The sequence below is a fragment of the Plasmodium malariae genome, assembly GCF_900090045.1.
Source record: "Plasmodium malariae genome assembly, chromosome: 8".
In the NCBI taxonomy this organism is placed as follows: domain Eukaryota; phylum Apicomplexa; class Aconoidasida; order Haemosporida; family Plasmodiidae; genus Plasmodium; species Plasmodium malariae.
In genome coordinates, this window is record NC_041782.1 from 2,581,265 (window position 1) to 2,602,326 (window position 21,062).

At 18.6% G+C, this 21,062-nt stretch overlaps 4 protein-coding genes across 4 annotated transcripts; 3 read left to right on the forward strand and 1 right to left on the reverse strand.

Moving 5' to 3' along the window:
- Positions 1–2,982: 2,982 nt before the first annotated feature.
- PmUG01_08060100 (Plasmodium exported protein, unknown function) lies at positions 2,983–3,873 on the forward strand (the record flags this gene model as incomplete). The annotated part of the gene is made up of 2 exons (XM_029004758.1): positions 2,983–3,069; positions 3,196–3,873. The coding sequence occupies 2 exons, from the start codon at positions 2,983–2,985 to the stop codon at positions 3,871–3,873; spliced, it is 765 nt and encodes a 254-aa protein (XP_028861415.1).
- A 3,505-nt stretch (positions 3,874–7,378) lies between these two features.
- On the reverse strand, positions 7,379–8,244 carry PmUG01_08060200 (Plasmodium exported protein, unknown function; the record flags this gene model as incomplete). Its single annotated transcript, XM_029004759.1, has 2 exons — positions 7,379–8,041; positions 8,176–8,244. 2 exons carry the CDS (start codon positions 8,242–8,244, stop codon positions 7,379–7,381), a joined length of 732 nt encoding a protein of 243 aa, XP_028861416.1.
- A 5,650-nt stretch (positions 8,245–13,894) lies between these two features.
- On the forward strand, positions 13,895–14,831 carry PmUG01_08060300 (fam-m protein; the record flags this gene model as incomplete). The annotated part of the gene is made up of 2 exons (XM_029004760.1): positions 13,895–13,981; positions 14,115–14,831. 2 exons carry the CDS (start codon positions 13,895–13,897, stop codon positions 14,829–14,831), a joined length of 804 nt encoding a protein of 267 aa, XP_028861417.1.
- Positions 14,832–17,421: 2,590 nt separating this feature from the next.
- On the forward strand, positions 17,422–18,424 carry PmUG01_08060400 (fam-l protein; the record flags this gene model as incomplete). The annotated part of the gene is made up of 2 exons (XM_029004761.1): positions 17,422–17,508; positions 17,630–18,424. The coding sequence occupies 2 exons, from the start codon at positions 17,422–17,424 to the stop codon at positions 18,422–18,424; spliced, it is 882 nt and encodes a 293-aa protein (XP_028861418.1).
- Between the last annotated feature and the right edge of the window lie 2,638 nt (positions 18,425–21,062).

Here is a 21,062-nt window from a genome sequence, read left to right on the forward strand (position 1 = left end):
ACATATAAATTTAAAACTTTTTTCAATTTAAGATGATATTATAATTTTAAAAAAACAAAGTACTCGAAAAACTAAACTAAAAAAACAATATATATTTGAATAATATAATTGAAATAATAATAAAAGAAAAGAAAAATATATGGATTCCTACATTAATAAGAACTTTACGAGATGCTATATAATAGATCTATATATTGATGTTTTTCTGTGTCTGATAAAAGGAATTGTACACTTTTGTATGTATATTGATACGTAAATTGGTGAATATTATTTGCGCGAATTTCTTTTGGGAAAGATTTCTTAATTAATATTCTGAATAGTGGATGAATACAGATATATGATAATTTATATTTATTATATACCTTAACTCTTATAAAAAAAATATTATACATTATTAACAAAAGTATACGTAAATAAACGTCTATATAACATTTTTAAAAATTATTTATAGGTGTCATATGTTCATACGTGGAATGTTGTATATGTCATTTGAGTAATATATTATATGTAATATAAGGAAATGCTATCTTATATATGAATTATATGAAAAGTGATACTCATGATAAACATATGATTACATTAATATGTTAGTGGAAATATGTAAGGAATCATTACATATTTAAAATCATTGTGCTATAAAATTTGATAAAATTCATAATTTATACATTAAAATATGATATTTTTTTTAAAAATAAACGATTTTTTGGTGAACAGAAAAAAGAAAAAAGAATAAAATCAAATTCTTAAAATGTAATTATAATTTAAGCTTAATGATATATAAATGCCCGTAAACATGTATAAATAATGAATATTATGAATTCTTTCTGAATGTAATTGTTCAATGAGAAAAATGCAAATAACAATAAAGGGTTACACAGAAATGAAAAACATGTCACTCTTAAAAACGTAGGAATAAATGTGAAAATGTTTGTGCAATAAATACATTAACTATATTATATATTTTAAGGTACATAAATTAGTTGATCCATTAGTTATAAGACAGTGATAATATATAATAAGTGTGTAACTGGAATGGTACAAAATTATTAGTAAATAAATAATGAAGTAATAAATTTTTCGTTGAATACATATAATATAATTTTGTTATTTTTCAAAAATAATATTGAATTAATAAGTACTATTATGTACTATATATTATTATGATATTTATCGTATAACAAGTTTAAAATTTAATATATTGATATTACAAGAGTATTCCAAAAATATTAAACTCAATATGATATAATGTCAAAAAAGAGTAGAAAAATGATTTTGGATTAATACTTATATATAAAAGAACAAATTAATTTTTGATATAAGCGAATAGCATGTGCACAAAAAAGAAAAACATTACAAAATAAAGAAAATATTCGTGAATATCTTTTTCATTTTATATCAATACATTATATTTAGAAAAAGATAATTAAATAGATACAGATATAAAAACAGAAAGTGATAGTAATTTTAAATAATTCTAAGTAATAATAATGCTTAATGGGAGAATAGCTCCATATATAAAGTAATGGAATAAAATTATAATTATGATAATTTTTCTACTATAATTTTTTTAATGCAAAAATTGCTTTAAATCTAGTAATTTTTTTTCTTTTTTTTTTAATCCACTAATTTTTTTTTTGAAGAGAGTATTATGAAATTTTTTAAATAATTATTATAATATTTTTGAACATATAATAAATTTTTAATTGCCGCTTGAACTATAACATATAAGAGCTAATAAAAATATAAAGATATATAATATTTATGTTGATAAATATATTTTTTGTGTTAAAATATTTGTTCACATATGTTATATTTTTAATTTATTTTATTTATTTTTTTAAAATTTACTTTATATTTGTATGGTTTATAAAAAAAAAAAAAAAAATAAAATTATAATTTCTAAAATGTTCCAAAAAAAAATTAATGAATGAACGGAATTTTTTTTTAAAATTTATTATTATTATGTCAAATTAATTATGGATAAATACTGTATATAATTTTTAATTGTAAATATATTTCAAACAGGATATTTTATAAATTATAATTATTTTATCTAATGGAAGTGTATCCTTTTTAATATTGATGCTTGTATCTCTCTGTATTGGTAAAAATAAATATCAGTTTATTTAAATGAACAAAATACGTATAAATAATTAATTTATAGCTTTACTTATAAACTATTTAGTGATAATAAAATTTGTTGCTAAATATAAGAGATATATAATATTATAAATACATTATACATAAATAAAAAGATGATACTGATGATATTTTTTAAAATATAAAAATTTTATTATATTGCATAACATAAAGTTGTCATTTCAAATAATATATTATATTTTATTTATAAATTCATCTTAAGTTAGTTACTACGTAACATTTCCTAATTACTATAATGGAAATTTTTTTTTAAATATTACTTTTTTATTTATTTTTAAAGATAATATTGTAAAATTATAAGTAAATACTTTTACAAAATACAGATTATATGTATTAGATCTCCTACAAAAGAAAAAAATAAGTCATAACTACATTCTTAATATAAAGCTGTATATACTATTTATATTTATGCGTTCTGTATTTTAAATAAAATAAATATTTTAAAATATAAAATATATGTATATTTTTTTTAATATGGTTAATAGAATATTAATTACATACTCTTTTATTATATAATTAAATTATATACTTTGAATATTTTGTGAATAAGTTCATGTTATTTTATTTTAATGAAAGTTGGATTTTTATAAATGTCACTTATGATAATATTTTTATAATAAATGTTTGTAGTTATTATATTCCTTCAATATTATATAGTATATAAGAGTTATATAGTCTTTAATAACATATTATGCTAAAATAATAAATAATATTTAAATGAATGAAAATTTCAATAAAGTGTTCTTTATAATTAGGAGTATATTATATTATTCTTAATTTTTTTTTTTAACTTATCTCATTATAATATTAAAGATCTATATAATGGAAAAATATATTAAGTTACTTTTATTTATTAAAATTGCTACCTTCTTTTTTTTACAATGGACATGTCATTTTTACATTAATGTGGTATGAAAATGACATTTTGTTTCATTTGTATTATTCATATTTTCTCTGTTTTATTATTATTAATACTGTTTTCTAGGATGTTATTATTTAATACTTTATATAATAAATTATCAATTTTTTTTGTAGAGTAAGTTTAACAAATCTTTCGTTTATTTTTGCGAAATTGGTAGACAATTAGATACAAGAAGTTATCGATTACTAGCAAAATATAGAGAGAAATATGCTTCAGATGATGTGTGGCTAAAGGAAAAGATGCTATATAATGAAGGATGTACCAAAAAAGATCTGTCTAATAATGAAAAATTAACCAAATATAAAAATAAACAAGCAAATCGAATTTCATTAGATAATTCTAGAAACTGCGAGCATCCTGGGAAAATAAAAAAGTTTGTATATGAAAGAGGGGATTCACATTTAGAGGAAGGAATATCAAGGAAATTAGAATATGAGAATGAATTTAGGAAAGTTGCGAAAGATGATTTCAAGATTTTAAAAAAGAGGGTAAATAAAACAAATTTTTTTCTTTATCTTTTACCTGTACTACTTCTAATAATTGGAATAACTTATTTTACATTGGAACAATTAAATGTTATCAAAAATCAAATTCCTACAGTATGGTCACATCTTTCAACAGTAGATATAGTACTTCCCTTAGCCTTATCTCTTATAATATTACCAGCATTTTTTTATGTATTAACGAAAACTGTAAATTACAATAAGTTTATATATGTAAAATCTAGATTAAAGTGTATGAATTATCCTACTTTTCCTAGAATAGTCTATAATACCTCTTACGATTTGTAACTTTTCTGAGGGCCATATACACATATCAAACATAATTTTATTTGTTTAGTTTTTATGAATTCTTCCTTACATGTTTATAATTTTTGCCATGGAATATTAAAAAAATGCTTCTATATTTCTTTTATGAATTTAAATATTTAATTTTTTTTTCAATGCATATATTAAAGTATTATTTTAGCTTAATATAGTACTATAAGTTCACATATACATTTGTGTTATTGGATAGTTTTTTATAAAAAACTTTCATATTTGTTTTACAGTGAATACGTAATGACACAATTTATATAGTACTTTTAGAATTTTAGTATTTTTTTTTTTGTAATTGTAAAAAATGGGCTTATTTTTATAATTACACTGTTCTGTCTTAAATGATTATTTATTGATGTAACTAAAGAATATTCTGATTTATTTTAATATAATATACCTGTTTCTTCTATTTTATAATAAAAAACTAATTGAAAATATTTTGCTTAGTAAAATATTTTTTCTTTTTTTTTTATTTTATATAAAATACAAAATATTTAACCTATAAGGTAATTTTTATGAGAAATCTGCTGTAAAATATTGTTAATGCAAAATTCTTTTTAACAGATGCTTAGCTCTTTACATGGTTTATATGGGATAATAAAAATATATAATAAAATCATAACTTTATTAAACATATATTATTTACAATTATTTAATTAGTATTGTTTTCGAAATATTCGAAGTTCCGTGTAGAGTTAAGTTCATTTAATTTATTTTTGTTCTTCCGAATTATACTATTTATTAAATTTTGCATAAATATTTAAATATATGTTATATTGAAAGTTTATAAATAAACATATTATAAATTTTTACTTATTTTTTACTTGATTAAAAGATTAAATTAATGAATTACATGTAATCATATATTAATGGATAAAATGTATTAATACTTCTTTTTGCTTTTTCAAAATAAGAAAATTTTAATTATATGCACATATCTCTAAAAAGCTAAAATATCATTAGTGGAATGAAAATAAATATATAATTTCTACAGTCATATAATATGATGAAAATAAATAAATAAATATATATATATATCGCTATAAGGTCTAATTTTAAATAAATTATAAATCTTTATTAGTTGAAACTAACAATTAAAATATAAATTATTTATATATATTACAGGATATATGAAACTATAGCGAGATTTTTAAGATGAATTATGAAAAAATAAATAATTCATACATTATATAATTGTATTTGTGACACATATTTTTTACAGTTGAATATATAATACATTATTAAATTTCAAGTTAATGTAATAAATTTATAAAATCAATTTCTTTTTACATTGAATATTTTGTTGCTGTTTTTTTACTGGACTTAGATAAATTTATCACGAAATTTATGCATATTCATTTAAAAAATACTGTATTATCCAAAGCAGCAGAACAAAATATTAAAAAAATTTTATTAGGCACGTCAATAAATAGTGGACTATTATATTAAGTAGTATTAGACATAATTATTTTATAGTAATTGTGTTATTAAGCATTCCAATTATACATATAAGTATGAAACCAAATAATGTTATTGCAAAGAAACTAAGGCAGATCAAAAATGCATATTTTCGTGAGTGTTCTTGCTTACTGTTTGGAGTAACATTAATTTTATCTTCATAATTAAAAGTATTATATTTATTACTTGAGTTGATGTGGCGTAAAGATGAGTTATTCTTTGAGTGCAATTTATTTAAAAATTTGGGTATGTATTTGTTGCTCTGAATATTATCTTAATGCTTTAATGCAGGATATTTTTATTTTAAATTACTTTCAAAGTCAAATTCTCCAAGTTCATCAAATTCTAAGTTTTCCATCAAATAATTATGTTCTTGAGAAGAAGCATCACTATATGGTGATTTCTTATCTTCTTGAAAATGTTCATTATTCTGTAATACATATGTTCTTTTTTTAAATGCTTCAGTGCTTTCGTCTTCTAAATTAATTATTTTTTTTTTTTTTAAATACTTTTTCTCCTTTACTGTATTGAATCAATTCATTTAAGCAGGCATGAATGCGTATATTAGTGTATTAGATGAATTATGGATTATATGTATAGATATCTATCAGACGTATATAAAATATTATAATATTCTGATTATGTGTTATATGAAAAGATATTGTGGAGGCCGAAAAAATTATTATGAATGATATAATTATTCCTATAACTTAATGCTTTTAAAGAATTATCAAATTTGAAATTATATATATGATCTCATGATAATATTAGATACAATAATATTTTAATAAAATATGAAAAAAGACGAAAGAGATAAATTTTTATTAAATTTTATTACGTATTTAAATCTATATATAATTTATTTTTATTAAAAAAGTGTTTATCTGAATTGTTTTTTGAATGAGCAGTAAAGTCATATCAATATTGAGGTATTCAAAAAATAATTAGAATATCATATTTAAAGATAAGACTACAGAGATCATTTATTAATTGTTACAATATTTGGTGTTCTAAATAGAGATATATTCATAAGAACAATGAAATCAAATATTCTTAAATATAATATAATTATAAATGGGAGAATTAATAAGTAATATTTTATATTTAAATCTTTGATGAATATATAGAAAAAAAAAAAAAATGGTATATAAGTTAAAAATACCTTAATTACTTAAAATTGTGAGGACATATATGATAAAATAAATATATTATTAAAATATTATTATAAAGGAACTCTATTTAGCGTAGTAACAATATGGGTTAATTCTAAACAATATAAAATTATATATTAATAAAACATGTAAATTGTAGTTTATACGAATATTTACATAACAAAAGAGAATCTTTGATGAGGTATATTTATATGCTGCAAAAAAAGCTTAATTCAGAAGAAGAATAACAATAATGAATACTACATTTTACCGTATAACTAAAACTAGTTAACTACTAATTACCATTTTATTTTTTAAATTTACTACTAAGTATTCATTAATTATAGAAACGTGTTCTTGGAAGTTAAAAGGAATAAGAACCACGTATATATTCACTGAAAAATATGATTTAAAGTTATTTGATTAATTATATTTTTAATATTTCTATACTTCTAATATTAATATTTTTGATGCAAATATTCATAGTTATAAACATATATGCATATAAATAACTCTGGAAAAAATATTTTTAGATAATATATGAAACTTCAATAATTTGAACCAACAATTAAAATATGAATAATTTCCTCGTATTAAGGGATATATATAATTATGATAAGTTTTTTTTGCAAGAATAATTATGAAAAAATAATGAATTAATATATTATGTAATTGTATTAGGGAGTATAATTTTTTATTATTAAACGTATAAAATTTTATATACCCTTAAAGTACTGTAATAGATTTTAAATATTATAAGACTAATTTTTCACAGTGATCTGTTTTTTCATATTTATTACTAGATTTAGATTTATATAATAAATAATTTTATATATTCTAATTTAAAAGTTATCTACTTATAATTTAATTTAACGTTGCAAAATCGCAAGTTTTTGGAATGGACAATCCGTTATTCCATAGCAGCATAAAAGTATAAAAGTAATACATAACATAGATAGATAAAAAAGAACTAATAATATTTTTTTGAGCAATTTCTTGTTTGACATAACTAAAGAATATACTTGCCGTTTTTTTCTTAAATATAAAAGATCCTTATCTATATCATGATGCTTTATGGAATGATGTTTATTACATGAACTGTTTTGAAATAAATCTGATTCATTTTTTGAGTCTACCTTCTTTAAAAATGTATGCGAGTTTTTGTGTTTTTCAACAATATCACAATGTTTTAAGTTATGTTTTTTGTTTAAATTTCGTTTAATATTGGATGAATCATGTTGTTTGTGAAATTGTGTGTATTGCATCAAATCATTAAATTCTTGTTCAGAAATATCACGTTGCATTAAATTAGTAAATATTTTTTTAAATTTATCATAATGTTCTAATGAATTTGGTCTTTCTATAAAGGAATCATCACTTTCGTATAGTAAAACACTTATACCTTTTTTTAACATTTTGTGTTTTCGCTCTTCTTTTACTTTTGTTTCACTACTTAGTAATCTTGTAAATTGTACGTTGAATGTATTATTTTGGTTGTATCCTTTGTTCCATGATTTCCGATAAATAGATAACTAAAAATATAGATGAATATCCATTAGTTGAAAAGAGTATATTTATATATTATTTCAATAAAAATTTTATTTTATATAAAAAAATAAAATAGCAAATAAGAAAAAAGACAATTTATATGCAATTACTATGGTACCTCATGGAAATATTTATAAGTCCATATTAAAATGGAAGAAATAATAGCTTTAGTAAAAAAGGTAAGCATATTTCTATTTTGTAATATAATGAATTTTTTAAATGTTCACAAAACTTTTGCAGTAATTAAGGTATTAGATATATTCAATATTTTTTTTAATATTCAGTAAATGTTTGATTTATAATTTATTTTATTTGTTTTTTATTATATCAATATAAATAACATTATATTTTTTTTTAAATAAGTATAATTGTAGTATATACTGAAAAACAAATAATTAATAAAATATTTATTTAAAATAGTCATTAAGTAATATTATTGAAATAAAATTAATAACGTAGAATTTATTTAATTTTAAGAATATAAAATTGCATAAAAATTATAATTTAACGACATATAAATTTTTTCTAAAAATAACAATTATATCTACTATATATACATAAAATATTTCATTAAGGATATAACAGAGAATAAAATTCTAAAAGTAAAATTTGTATTAGTATTTATTCAAAAAATAGATTTAGAACAATTTTGTTTAAATCTGTTGTTAGACGATGAATAATAAATGTTTCTCTAGAGATTATAAGCTAATTATTCTGTGATATTTTTTAAAAATATTTTTGATAAATATATTAATGAATAAAAAAAACTATCATATATAAACTTAACAAGATTGCTATATATTACTTATGTTTATATATATATAATATTAAGTACAACTAAATACTAACTAATAAAAACTAGGTTTACGAAATATAATTATATAAGACATATGTAGTCTTGCTATATATAGTTGGAAATATTTGAAATTTTTACTTTTATAAGAATATAACAATATGACACATTTAATTTTTAAAAAGTTTAAATATTCAAATATCAAGTCGACAATTCTAATAATATAGTTCTAAAAAGAATATTAAATTCATAAGATATGTTCTCTTATTATATTTTGCTTTTCGAGCATTAGAATAATACAATTAGGATGCGATAAAGTAAAAAGAAAAACAGATAAATAAAACAAAATCCTTGTATAATATACATTTTTTTTTTTACGATATTTTGCTCGTATTATTTTTGTATATTATTTTTTTTTTTTTTTCTGGCTTTTGTAATATTAGATCAGTACTTATATATTAAGTTTTTTTTTCTATTTAATAAGTTTATTTGATATTTATTAAATAACTTTGTATTTTATAATTCAATGCGAAGATCCTCAGAAAGAAAAATTTCATGAAATCAACACAGTTATTCTTTAAATTTATGTGAACAAAATTTTCATAGAATTAATTATATTTGATAAAATTAATGTGCGAAGAAAAAAAAAACAGAGATTTTTATATTGTGTTTTTATGAAATATTTTATTTGCTTACAAATTCATGTATATATGTGCAATTCTTTGTTTTTATTGTTTATGTACTTTTTAATTTTAATTTTTTTTTTAATACATTATGAAAATCACAGCTTGATGCTTAATATTAAACAATATATTTATTTAAACGTTATACAAAATCTAATAACATTTCATGTGATTTATTGACGTTTTTTCTATAATATGAAGCATATATTATATATTTATTTATATATTTATTAAAAATATAACATATAATATTAAAATAGATATGTACAATAAGTAAATTTTTAATATAATATAAACTAATAAAAATATTACAACAATAAAAAGTAACGCAAAGCAAAAAAACCAAATATATATAATTAAGTGTAATTGTATTAAAGAGAATATAATTGTTTAAATAGCAAATTATATATTTTTTTGTTTTTATTTTATATATATATATTCTGAAAATAAGAAATGTGGAATATATTTTTAAAAAAAGGAATTTACATATTTATATTTGTAGTTCAAATTATTTCAAAATAAAATTCATAATTACTTATATATTATAATAGGGAATACGTCCTTATAGAATAAAATATATTCAAAATAAAATAAAAAAAATTATTTTATTGACAAACATATTCTTATTTTATATACATACTTTTAGTTATACAGATAAATATAGAGTTTCATCATAGAATAAAATAAATTAGTTTTATGCTTGAATGCAGTTAACATGAAATAAATTATATTTGTGTATATTATAATAATGTAAAAAAGGTGATTTTATTGTTATAATTAATTAATATCGTTTAATCTTATTGGATTACATAATTTCGACCTATATATAATATGTTTAATAGCAAATTCTACATCACTAACACAGATATTTTAAAAAATATGATTTCTTATTTAGTGACATAACTGTATATGTAGTTAACATACTATAAAAATTATTATATTTTTATTAATGCTACCTTAATTTATAACATATTTTTAATATAACAAATTATTAGGTAATACAAAAAATTTTTATTTTTCATCTTACATAGAAATAGTATACACATATTTATTTATTTAATTGTCTTTAGATATATTATACGGATGAGTTTTCCACAATAAATATCATATATCCTATCTATGTTAATCTTGAGTAATAACGTTAATATTATTAATTAATATTTACTTTTTTTAAAGTCTTATGTCTTCCCCTTTAGTGGTATACAAAATTTCCGCAAAAGAATAATTATTTAAATTCAGGGTGTTTTTGTTACCTCACTAAAATAGATAACACGAATCTTTATATGTGAACTTTTCATAGTTCTTTTAAAAACATATTCAGGAGTATCCTAATATTTTTGCAATATTATTATTATAAAAATTTATTCTGTAATTCTTGTTTTTCTGTATTTTTTAAAAATACATTTCAATTAATATATATGGTTATTATTTTATATTTTCATTGATTATTATAATTGAAGAGTTATAATTTAAAATTATTTGATGAACAATGTTTTATACAGTATATCTTTCCACATATATATATCTGATAATTTTGTTTATCAAGATGTTTCAAAATTTTTATAATTATTACTGCTGAAAACAACATCATTTTTCAATTGAAGTAAAATGGTACAAAAGATTGACATTCTTAAAAATGCAGCACCAATATAGAAGTAATTCATTGTCATAGTTAATTAAAGGGATTATAGAAGAGAGTTATCATTTATAGTTGGAATAACTTAAAGATTGGGAAAAAGAAAAAATATGAAAAATAACATAATATATGATTATGTAATTATAGGCAATTTTTAGATAAATTAATTCTACTCATCATGTGTCTGTTCTTATTCATTTGTATATTAATGCTCTAGTGAAAATTTTTACAAAAAATGGTTTTCATTGATATTAAGGAGCTTCATTCCCTTATGTGACAAATTTTAAGAAGAGTTCACTTTAGAACTTAATTTTATAATTCTTACGAGTACAGTATTTACATTATAAATTTTGCGATTTAGTGAGAATATTATTACTATTTTGTATAATGCCCCAATTTATAAATTATTATATAATACGTTGACATTTTTAGCATGTATGTAAAGACTATACGTATTGATTGATGTATGTATATTTTTTAGAAGCATTAAACAAACAATTTATATTAAAAATATGAAACAGATACAACTTGTAAGCAATTTCTCTTAAAGAACTACAAAATACAGACATACATATATACACTGTTGCTATGATCATTTAAGAGGTATGGTATATTCTAATAAAATAGAATATTTAAATGAACGTTTTATTTCATAATGGTATTTTTCTATATAGCTAGTATAAATATAATAATAATAATTTGAAATTTAATATTATTTAATATTTAACTGTTTTTGTGTGTATGTATTAAAAATTAAAAATATCATAGTACTTAATATATATAATGTTTATTAAGATATACATATATATAATAATACAATTAACTTATATATATACTTAACAAAAAGTAAATTTAATGATTTACAAAGAATTTAAGTCATTAGAATATGATTCCTTAATTAAAGAAAGGAAAAAACATAATCAAATTATTTAAGGGTAGTTATATGGATAAAAAGTAAACAGAACACAAAAATATTTATAAAAGAAAAGTGCTTCTAAAATTGAAATTATTCATCTATATATAAATTGTTGGAATAATTTTATTTTATAGCTCACTTGTTCTTTATAGTTATTTTATAGTTTATATTTTTTTTTTTTTTGTAAATATTGAAAATATATTATTGTTAATTTTATATAGTAATATTAAATGTCGTAAAAAACTAATACCAAATTCTGAGAAATTGTAGGAGAATATAAACAAGATTCTTAATAAATATTTAAGAACTATAATGTGTGTACTTTAGAATAATAAAAATGTAATAATGTTAATTTTGTTAATTTCAAAATATATTTAAAAATTTAACTGTTTTTTCTCTTGTTTAATTTTTTTATTATGCGCTTAGAAGTTAATGCTTTTTAAGAACAATATTATAATTTTATATTTTAAATTATTTTAATAATTTTCTTTTTACATAGTGTTTTTAGAATTATCATTGTCTTAGAAATATAACATAAGAGAAAAATGTTTACGTGATGTATTTTTTCTCTTAATTGTTTTAATTGAAATAATATTTCGATATTATTGTTGATTCATTATGCTGAATCTATAAAGTACGTTTACAACTCCATGTATAGTTAAAATAATAAACAATAAATAATACATTTGCTCTGATATTAGATTGAAAGAAAAAATACTATATCGCATATTTAACTGCACTGTTTTTTTCTTTATTTGTTATATAGATATCTTATCCTATATATTATATGTAAATTTTTTTCATTTGTTATTATTTTAAATTAATGAAACTTTGTGCATTATTTCTACGCGTATTTTTCCTTTAATCTCTTCTTTTTATTTATTTTTTTATTTTTTACTATATTAATATTTTTACTAATTATATATAATTAATTAAAAAAAAAATTAAATTATAAAATGCAGGAACATAAATATTTGTCATATATTAATAATTGTCTAGTTTGAACTTCAATAAAAATTATAATTTTCAAAAATTAAAATATAAAAATAAAAAATTATACTATATGTGTCATTAAAATATATATATATTTTTATATTAGGTAGAATTATATTAATCCTACCTTCTAGGTACATTTTACTGCATAACACTTAAAATTACATTAATAGGGAACAAAACATGTATTAAGATAAATATATCACACAGTGTTGTGCTAAATATTATTTTTGACTTATTAATACTATCATCTTCATGTTGTAATAATTAATATTGTTTAATAATAATTTTTTCTAGAACTTTATTTTAATAAAATTAAAATAATAAATAGGATAATACTGTAAAATTAAATTTGATTATCTAAATGTAGAGAACTATGTATTATCTACATTCTATACACTATACGTTTCATATTATATATAAACTCACTATTCGGAAATATTAAAATAATGTATATAATTTTTGTTTTTCATTCTTAATAAGATTATTAAAAAAATAATTTAATTAGTGTAATATATTAAAATCTATATTTTTAATATTTGTTTACAAGTTCAAATTATTTTATTTTAATAAAACTATTTATTTCTAGAAATTTTTAAGATAATGTTATATAATGCATTATTAATATTTCTTTTCTTTGTCATTGGTATAAAATATATTATAGCTATATAATTTTTATTATGTTTCTATTAAAAAAAAACAATTGTACAAAAAATTTTTAAAGATAAATATAGCATCCTTTATTATTGAAAATATATTATGTTATCACTAATTTTGTCGTTACAATATATATTAGAATAATAAAATTTTTATATCATGTATCAAAAAAATAAGCAACTACCTAACATTAAATTCTATATGTTTATCCTTTTTAGTTGGATATATCATTTTTGGAATGATATAGTATGACAAAATTATTTACGTTTATCTTATGCATATTTTCCCCATTTTATTTGTATTAATATATATATCGTTTTCTTGCATCATACTATTCATTAAGTTAAAAAGATAATATTTACCATTTATTTTTTTTTAGAATAGTTTTAACGAATCTTTGGATGAAATCTGTAAATTTGATAAAAAATTATATATAGGAAATAATAGATTATTGGCAAAATATATACAGAATAAGGATTTAAACATTTCAGGATTAAAAGAAAATATACCATATAATACAGATTATGAAAAAAAAGATATATACAATAACGAAAGGGGTACTAGAGGAAAAAACAAACAGTCAAATAGAAATTTATTAAATAAGGCTGAATACTATACAGAGGTCGTGGATTATAATAGTGGAATGTTTGATGGAAAACATTTCCATTTTGAAAAAAAATGGATAAAAAAAAAAGATTATGACACTTTTCTTGAAAAAAACAGAAGAATTAAAAATATAGCTTTAAAAAAAATAAAATTTAGAAGTTACGGATTTGGAATTGCTATATTCTTTTTTTTCTTCTTAATGGGAATAGGGTTACCCATATTACGTGCGTATGAATCAATTGAGGGGGCATTTTTTACACCATTTAAAACTTGTTGGGAATTTATATATGAAGGATTACATCTAGAAACATTTATACCAAAAATAAAAATACAAACAACATCACAGGAAATAATACCAGGAGCAGAATATTTTTTTTTAGGAACATTTGTTGTATTTATCATTTTATTAGCTGCTTTAATTATAGTAGCTATTCCGAAAATCTTGCGAAATAATGAAAAATATAAAAAAATTAAGTATATGTCTGAGTGAAATAAATAATAATAAGCGAATATTTTTATATAAAAATGTTGTTAATATGATATAATAGCTTGTTATATTTAATTTTATATTCTTAATATTTATAACTACTATTACCATACTTTCATAAAAATATGTCTAAATACCTAAGATTTTTAATGCACAATAGTTACAAATTAAGCTCTTAATTTTTTGCTGAATTAAAATATTTTAATACCCTCATATATTCATTTTAATGTATTAATTAATTTTTAATAAATGTGTTTGATATAATATATATATTTGTGTATTTATATGTATTTTTATGAAAAACATGTTTGTTCTTTAAAATGAATGTATAATGTTGCATTGAATATGAATTTTTTGGATCTTGTGATAATTTATATTTAAATAAATAAGTACTTTATATCTTGTATTTTGTTCTAGAGCAACATTATACATCGCTTTCTCTATTATGGGAATGTGCTATAATTTTCATGTTAACAATAAATGTTACTTGTCTGTATTTTATGAAATGGATTGGATATATTTAATTATTTTTATATATGTATATATACATATATATATATTTAATTTATGTAAAAGCTTAATATTTATTTTATATTATAGATTTTACGTAATATATTTTATTGAATATACTAATTATAAAAACGTTTCTTAACAGAATTAAAATTTCTTTGAATAATATAAATGTGAAATAATAGATATATAAGGAAAAAAATATTTTAGTTAAATAATGATTATATATAAGTGTTTACTATACTGGAAATTAGAAGCCAATACATTTAATGTATGAATTAACCTTTATCATTTTATTATTTTACTTAATTGCAGTTTTAGTTTAATTTTGAACAAAATATTTAATTATATATTATATTAGAATAAATAAATGAATATAATATATATATTTTTTTATTGTTTTTCAAATTAAATGATTAAATTAATGAATTAATTTATATAATAAATTAATATATAATATGTACAAATCCTTTTTTTTACCATCTGATAAACGTGAATTTCTAATAAATTATTTTAAGATTGAAAAGGTTTAAATTATCCTTAAAATATATTAAAGTAAATATATGTTTTATACCAGCTTTTTATTATATATAGGTATTTATTTAAATATGTGTATTCTGTTTTCGTAGTTATCTATAAACATATTTACTAAAATTTTGATATTATTATGAATACATATCAAAACACATATAATATATATTGAATATTTCTAATTCATTCATATTTATAAATATAATTTTTTATATACAATTATAGTAAAAAAAAAAAATTCTTTCTTCCTATAGAATTTGTAAATACAGGTCTATCTTTGGGGCTTCGGGTTTAAGTTGTTTCTAGGAATACATCAAAATGTATAAGTGCATTTTCTTATTAAATAGGTATATTGAATATTATATTTTTCTTATAGTGCAAAACTATGTTGTTATAATTAATAAGAAAATGAGTAAATATATTATGTTCTAATAAATTTTAATTAAATTATTTTATGAAATTTATCTCTAATAACTATGATATGAATAATGTATTAATACAAAACATTATATAATTTTATTATTGATGGAATTAGAATAATACATAACACTAGGAACACTATTCTGACTTGAAAACATCTAAAATGAAAATTTAAGAATATATTTTTTGTCTTTTTGTTTTTTTCTACTATAATTTTTTTAATTTTATATATATAGTTAAAAAAAAATAAATAAAATAAGTAGGTGAAAATAAAAATATTTCATCTATATTAGTAATGGGGGAAAAAATTAAATAAAAATTATAATTTTCGTATATTTTTATGTAACTTAAAAAATTATAATTAATTTTAACCTTTAAAAAATATGTTGTTTTATAGTTTTCGTAGTACATTATAAATTCGATATGTTAAACATCTTATAGACCACACAAAAATATTGTTTGTTTATTTGGTTATTAATGTCAACACTATAAATAAACTAACACAAAATGTTGTAAAAAATTTTTTTTTTTTATTTATTATTACTATTATTATAATATCACAATAATTGTTATGATTATTAAATATTATCGTGATTTTCCAAAATAAGTAAATAAATTAAAATTCTTAGTAACAAACAAATTTTCTAAATTATATATTATTATTTAAAAATATGGAATAGTATATAATTTATAATATATACATTCTATAGTATATGTATTCTATATATTCTATATTATGCATAAAATCAAATGTTATATATATTAATAAATCTTATATTTTCTTATTAATTTGTTTTATAAAAATACTAATAACGCTTTATTTATCTACCCTACTTCGCTATATTATTAAATTACATATTTTGAGTATTTAAGAACAGTGAAAATTATTTTGTTTTAAAGAAGAATAATTTTTTAAAAATAAAATTAAAAAAAATAGTTTTATATTAATTTTAAAGTTATTTTTGCTTTTCTTCATTATCAAAAAAATTAAACTCAAATACATTTCATTAAGTTCTTACAAAGCATTAATAAAATTACTTTGCATTATAACAGCTATCCTATATTATTAGGTGATTATATGATTGATAATTATTTCTTCCACTTAATACGTTAGGTTATGAAAATATATATCATGGAACAAGAAATTAAGTTACCTATTTTTATTAAAGTTTCTATTTTTATCTTTTTTAGTGCGATATGTCATTTTTTCAGTTATATGGTATTATAACATAAAGAAACACATATTATTTATATATTTAGTGTTTAATATTTATTAACGCTGTTATTCAGTATGAGAATATTTTTTTATATAAATAATAAATATTTTCTTTGTTTTTCAGAGTATCTTTGACAAGTTCCTCTGTGAGAAACAAACCATTGGAAGTAAATTAGATATAAAAACTTATAGATTACTTGCAGAATGTAAACAGGATAAATATTCAAATGTTTTATATTTAAAAAAAGAGATGCCTAATAATATAACGAAAAACGAAAAATATATAAATATGAACGATAAGGGCGATAGACGAAAAATGAAACAACAAGATGTACGTTCACTAAATAATACTGGAGACCATAAACTGTGTAAGAAAAATAAGTCTAATATATTTGAGACAATAAAATTATCCCATATGGAAAAAAACATATTCAAAGAACTTGATTTTGAAGATTTTCTTAAAAATAACAGGACAATTAGTTACAAAACTTACAAAAAAATAATACGTAAAAAATTAGCATTACGATTTTCTGTACCTTTATTATTGTTATTATTGTTATCAGTATCAATGATAATAAATTTTTCTTGCTTTCGTTTTATTATAAAGGGGTTGTTTTATACATTGCGTTTGTACCTTGGAGGTTCGTGGTACGGTTCTTTAAATAGCTTATTGAAAAATTCTACTTTAGATTTTTTATTCAAGTCTGAGAAAACAATAAAATTAAAAAAATGGATTAAGGTAAGCCGTATGTCGGTGACCATAGATGACTACGATTACGTATATGGCTTTTTTAGGTATCTATTATGTTTAATATATTTAATAGCTTTCTTAATATTAGGTGTAACACTTATATTAGGAATCGTTTACTACCATAAAAAAGTAAAAAAATATCAAAAAATTAAGTTCATAAAAAAGTAAAATGTAAAAAAAGGAATACGTTTCCTTATATGAAGAAGTCTTTAGTATGACATAATACTTGTAATATCATTAGTTCTATGCTTAATAAATGTAATTATAGCTGCTTAAATTTTATAAACAAGCCTATATATAAGTAGACTTTTTTATATTCAAATATAAATTATGTTGTTAGTTTTTTAATGAATTTGAATGTATTAATATTTTTCAATTTGCATTACACAGTATTTTTTTAATTTCATTAATTATATTTTTCATAATATGATTATATGTCCTTACATAAATGGATTTTTATAGAAAAATTATATTTGTGCATTGAAATAATTATATGATGGCACAGTTCATATAATTTTGTTGAATGATTGTGATAATTTATATTTTATCTAAAAAGGTCTGCTTTCTATTTTATATGTAGTTCTAGTTAAAAATATTTATATTTTCAGATTATAAAGAAAATGTAATATTATCTTTAAATTATAATTAAATGGTTACTTCTTAGTATTTAATAAAAGCGAATGAATATTATTTGTTGTTTTGATATATAAATATATATTCTTTGCTTATTAGAAATATTATATTTATTTTATAAGATACGTTTTATATGAAATATATTATAATAATTAATAACTGTAAACAACATTTTAATGCACTTTTAGTTTTTTTTGAATAATATTGATTTATATATATACAATACAAAAATATCCTTATTAAATTTTGATTATTTATAATAGGTTACGAAATTACAGATTCTCTATCTTCGAGATTAAAATTAAAATTCAGAATTATTTATTATTAAACTTAATTTTGGAGTTAATACATTCAGCTAAGTTTAATTTAATATATATTATATTGAAAATTTATATATAAATAAATTATATATATTTTTTTATTTTTGACATTATTAAAATACTAAATGGATGAATTTATTTTTTACATATATTAATATATATATGTATAAATAATTTTTTTATATTCCTTATAATAGTAATATCTTAAATATATGTATACTTCAGTAAAAATCTAAGGTGTCGTTATATGTAATGAAAAAATAAATATATCTTTACTACATTATAATAATATGTATGTACTTTTTTATATATATTTCCGATTCTTCATGTATATATATACGTATATTTTAAATTTACAATTAATAATACATTTATAAATATAGCAATAATTTTATAAATAAAATTAAAATAACAAATTGGCATTGATATTTTATAGAACATTTCTACGTCCACAGTGTTGTGTTTTTGGTTGCATAAATTTTAATTATTTCTATTCAAAATTATTACGCATTTTTCTAGAAGATTTAATTAATTGTGATGCATATTATTTCGCATGAAGCTCTTTTTCTAGTTTTTTTCATAACTAAAGTTAATATGTTACATTTTCCTTTATATAAATTCAAATGAAAATTATAAAATAATGATAATGAATGTTGCAGTTATCGCCTTCGTTTACGATTTAAACGTAATTTTTCGTTAGTGAAATAATACACATATATATATGTGTTTGCAAAAATATACTAATGAGAAAGAGAATATGAGATTAATATATATGGACAATTCTGCATTCGGAAAGGGAAAAAACTGCTAAAAGTATTTTTAATAAAAAAAAAATATATATATATATATTTTTTTTTTTATAACATTAGGTATTACTATATATTATTAAAATATTTCTTCTATGTACAATATATATATATTTATGTACAATAATTACAAGAAGATCATATTTTTTTTTAGTTCAATTTATATGAAATAAAAAGAAACAAGGCACAATTATTGAAAAATAGCATGTTTCATTATTTCATAATGTTACAAGTATAGATATATAAGAAAAATTAATTTAGTACATATTAAGTTATAATACATTGTATAATGTTACAAGCTATATTATTAGATTTATATTTTTAAATATACATCTGTAGTTGTCATACATATTAAAAGTATAAGCATATTTCTCTTACATTTTTTTTTTTTTTACTATCACTTTTTAACAATTAATTACGTTATATTTTTTAAAATAATTTTTTTTCAAAACGTTTTATTGTATATTTTCTAATTATGCATTACCCTTAATAATTAGAAGCTCGCATATTATATGGAGACAATTGAAAAATATAATTAAATTAAAGGAAGAACGTTTCCACAAGGTAGAAAAGAGACGAACAATATTAAAGTATTATTTATTATAGGATATAAAATCTACTTTCATGTAAACATTTGAATAATTATATGAAAAACTAAAATAATAAGAATTTTTGATACAATTAAAATAACTTATCTTCCAAGTATTTATTCTAAGTTTTTGATATGAACTCATATTCTTTTACTTATGTTTTTATAATATACGTAAAGCTATATGTATGACAGAAAATTTCATTGTTGCAAGACCCTAAATATCAAGTTAATAAAATATTTTTAGTACATAAAGATTTAAAACAGAGATAAAAGTTAATTGGCTTGCAAACAAAAAAAAAAAAAAGAAACTTATTTTGAACCTTTTCCTAGTAAAGTTTTTAATTTACTTATATAATTATTACACTTTAATGTATATGTATATTCATATTGTTTTTTCTTAATATTATTTAAATTGTTCTTGAATATATGCTTGTACATGTGATAAATAATATAAA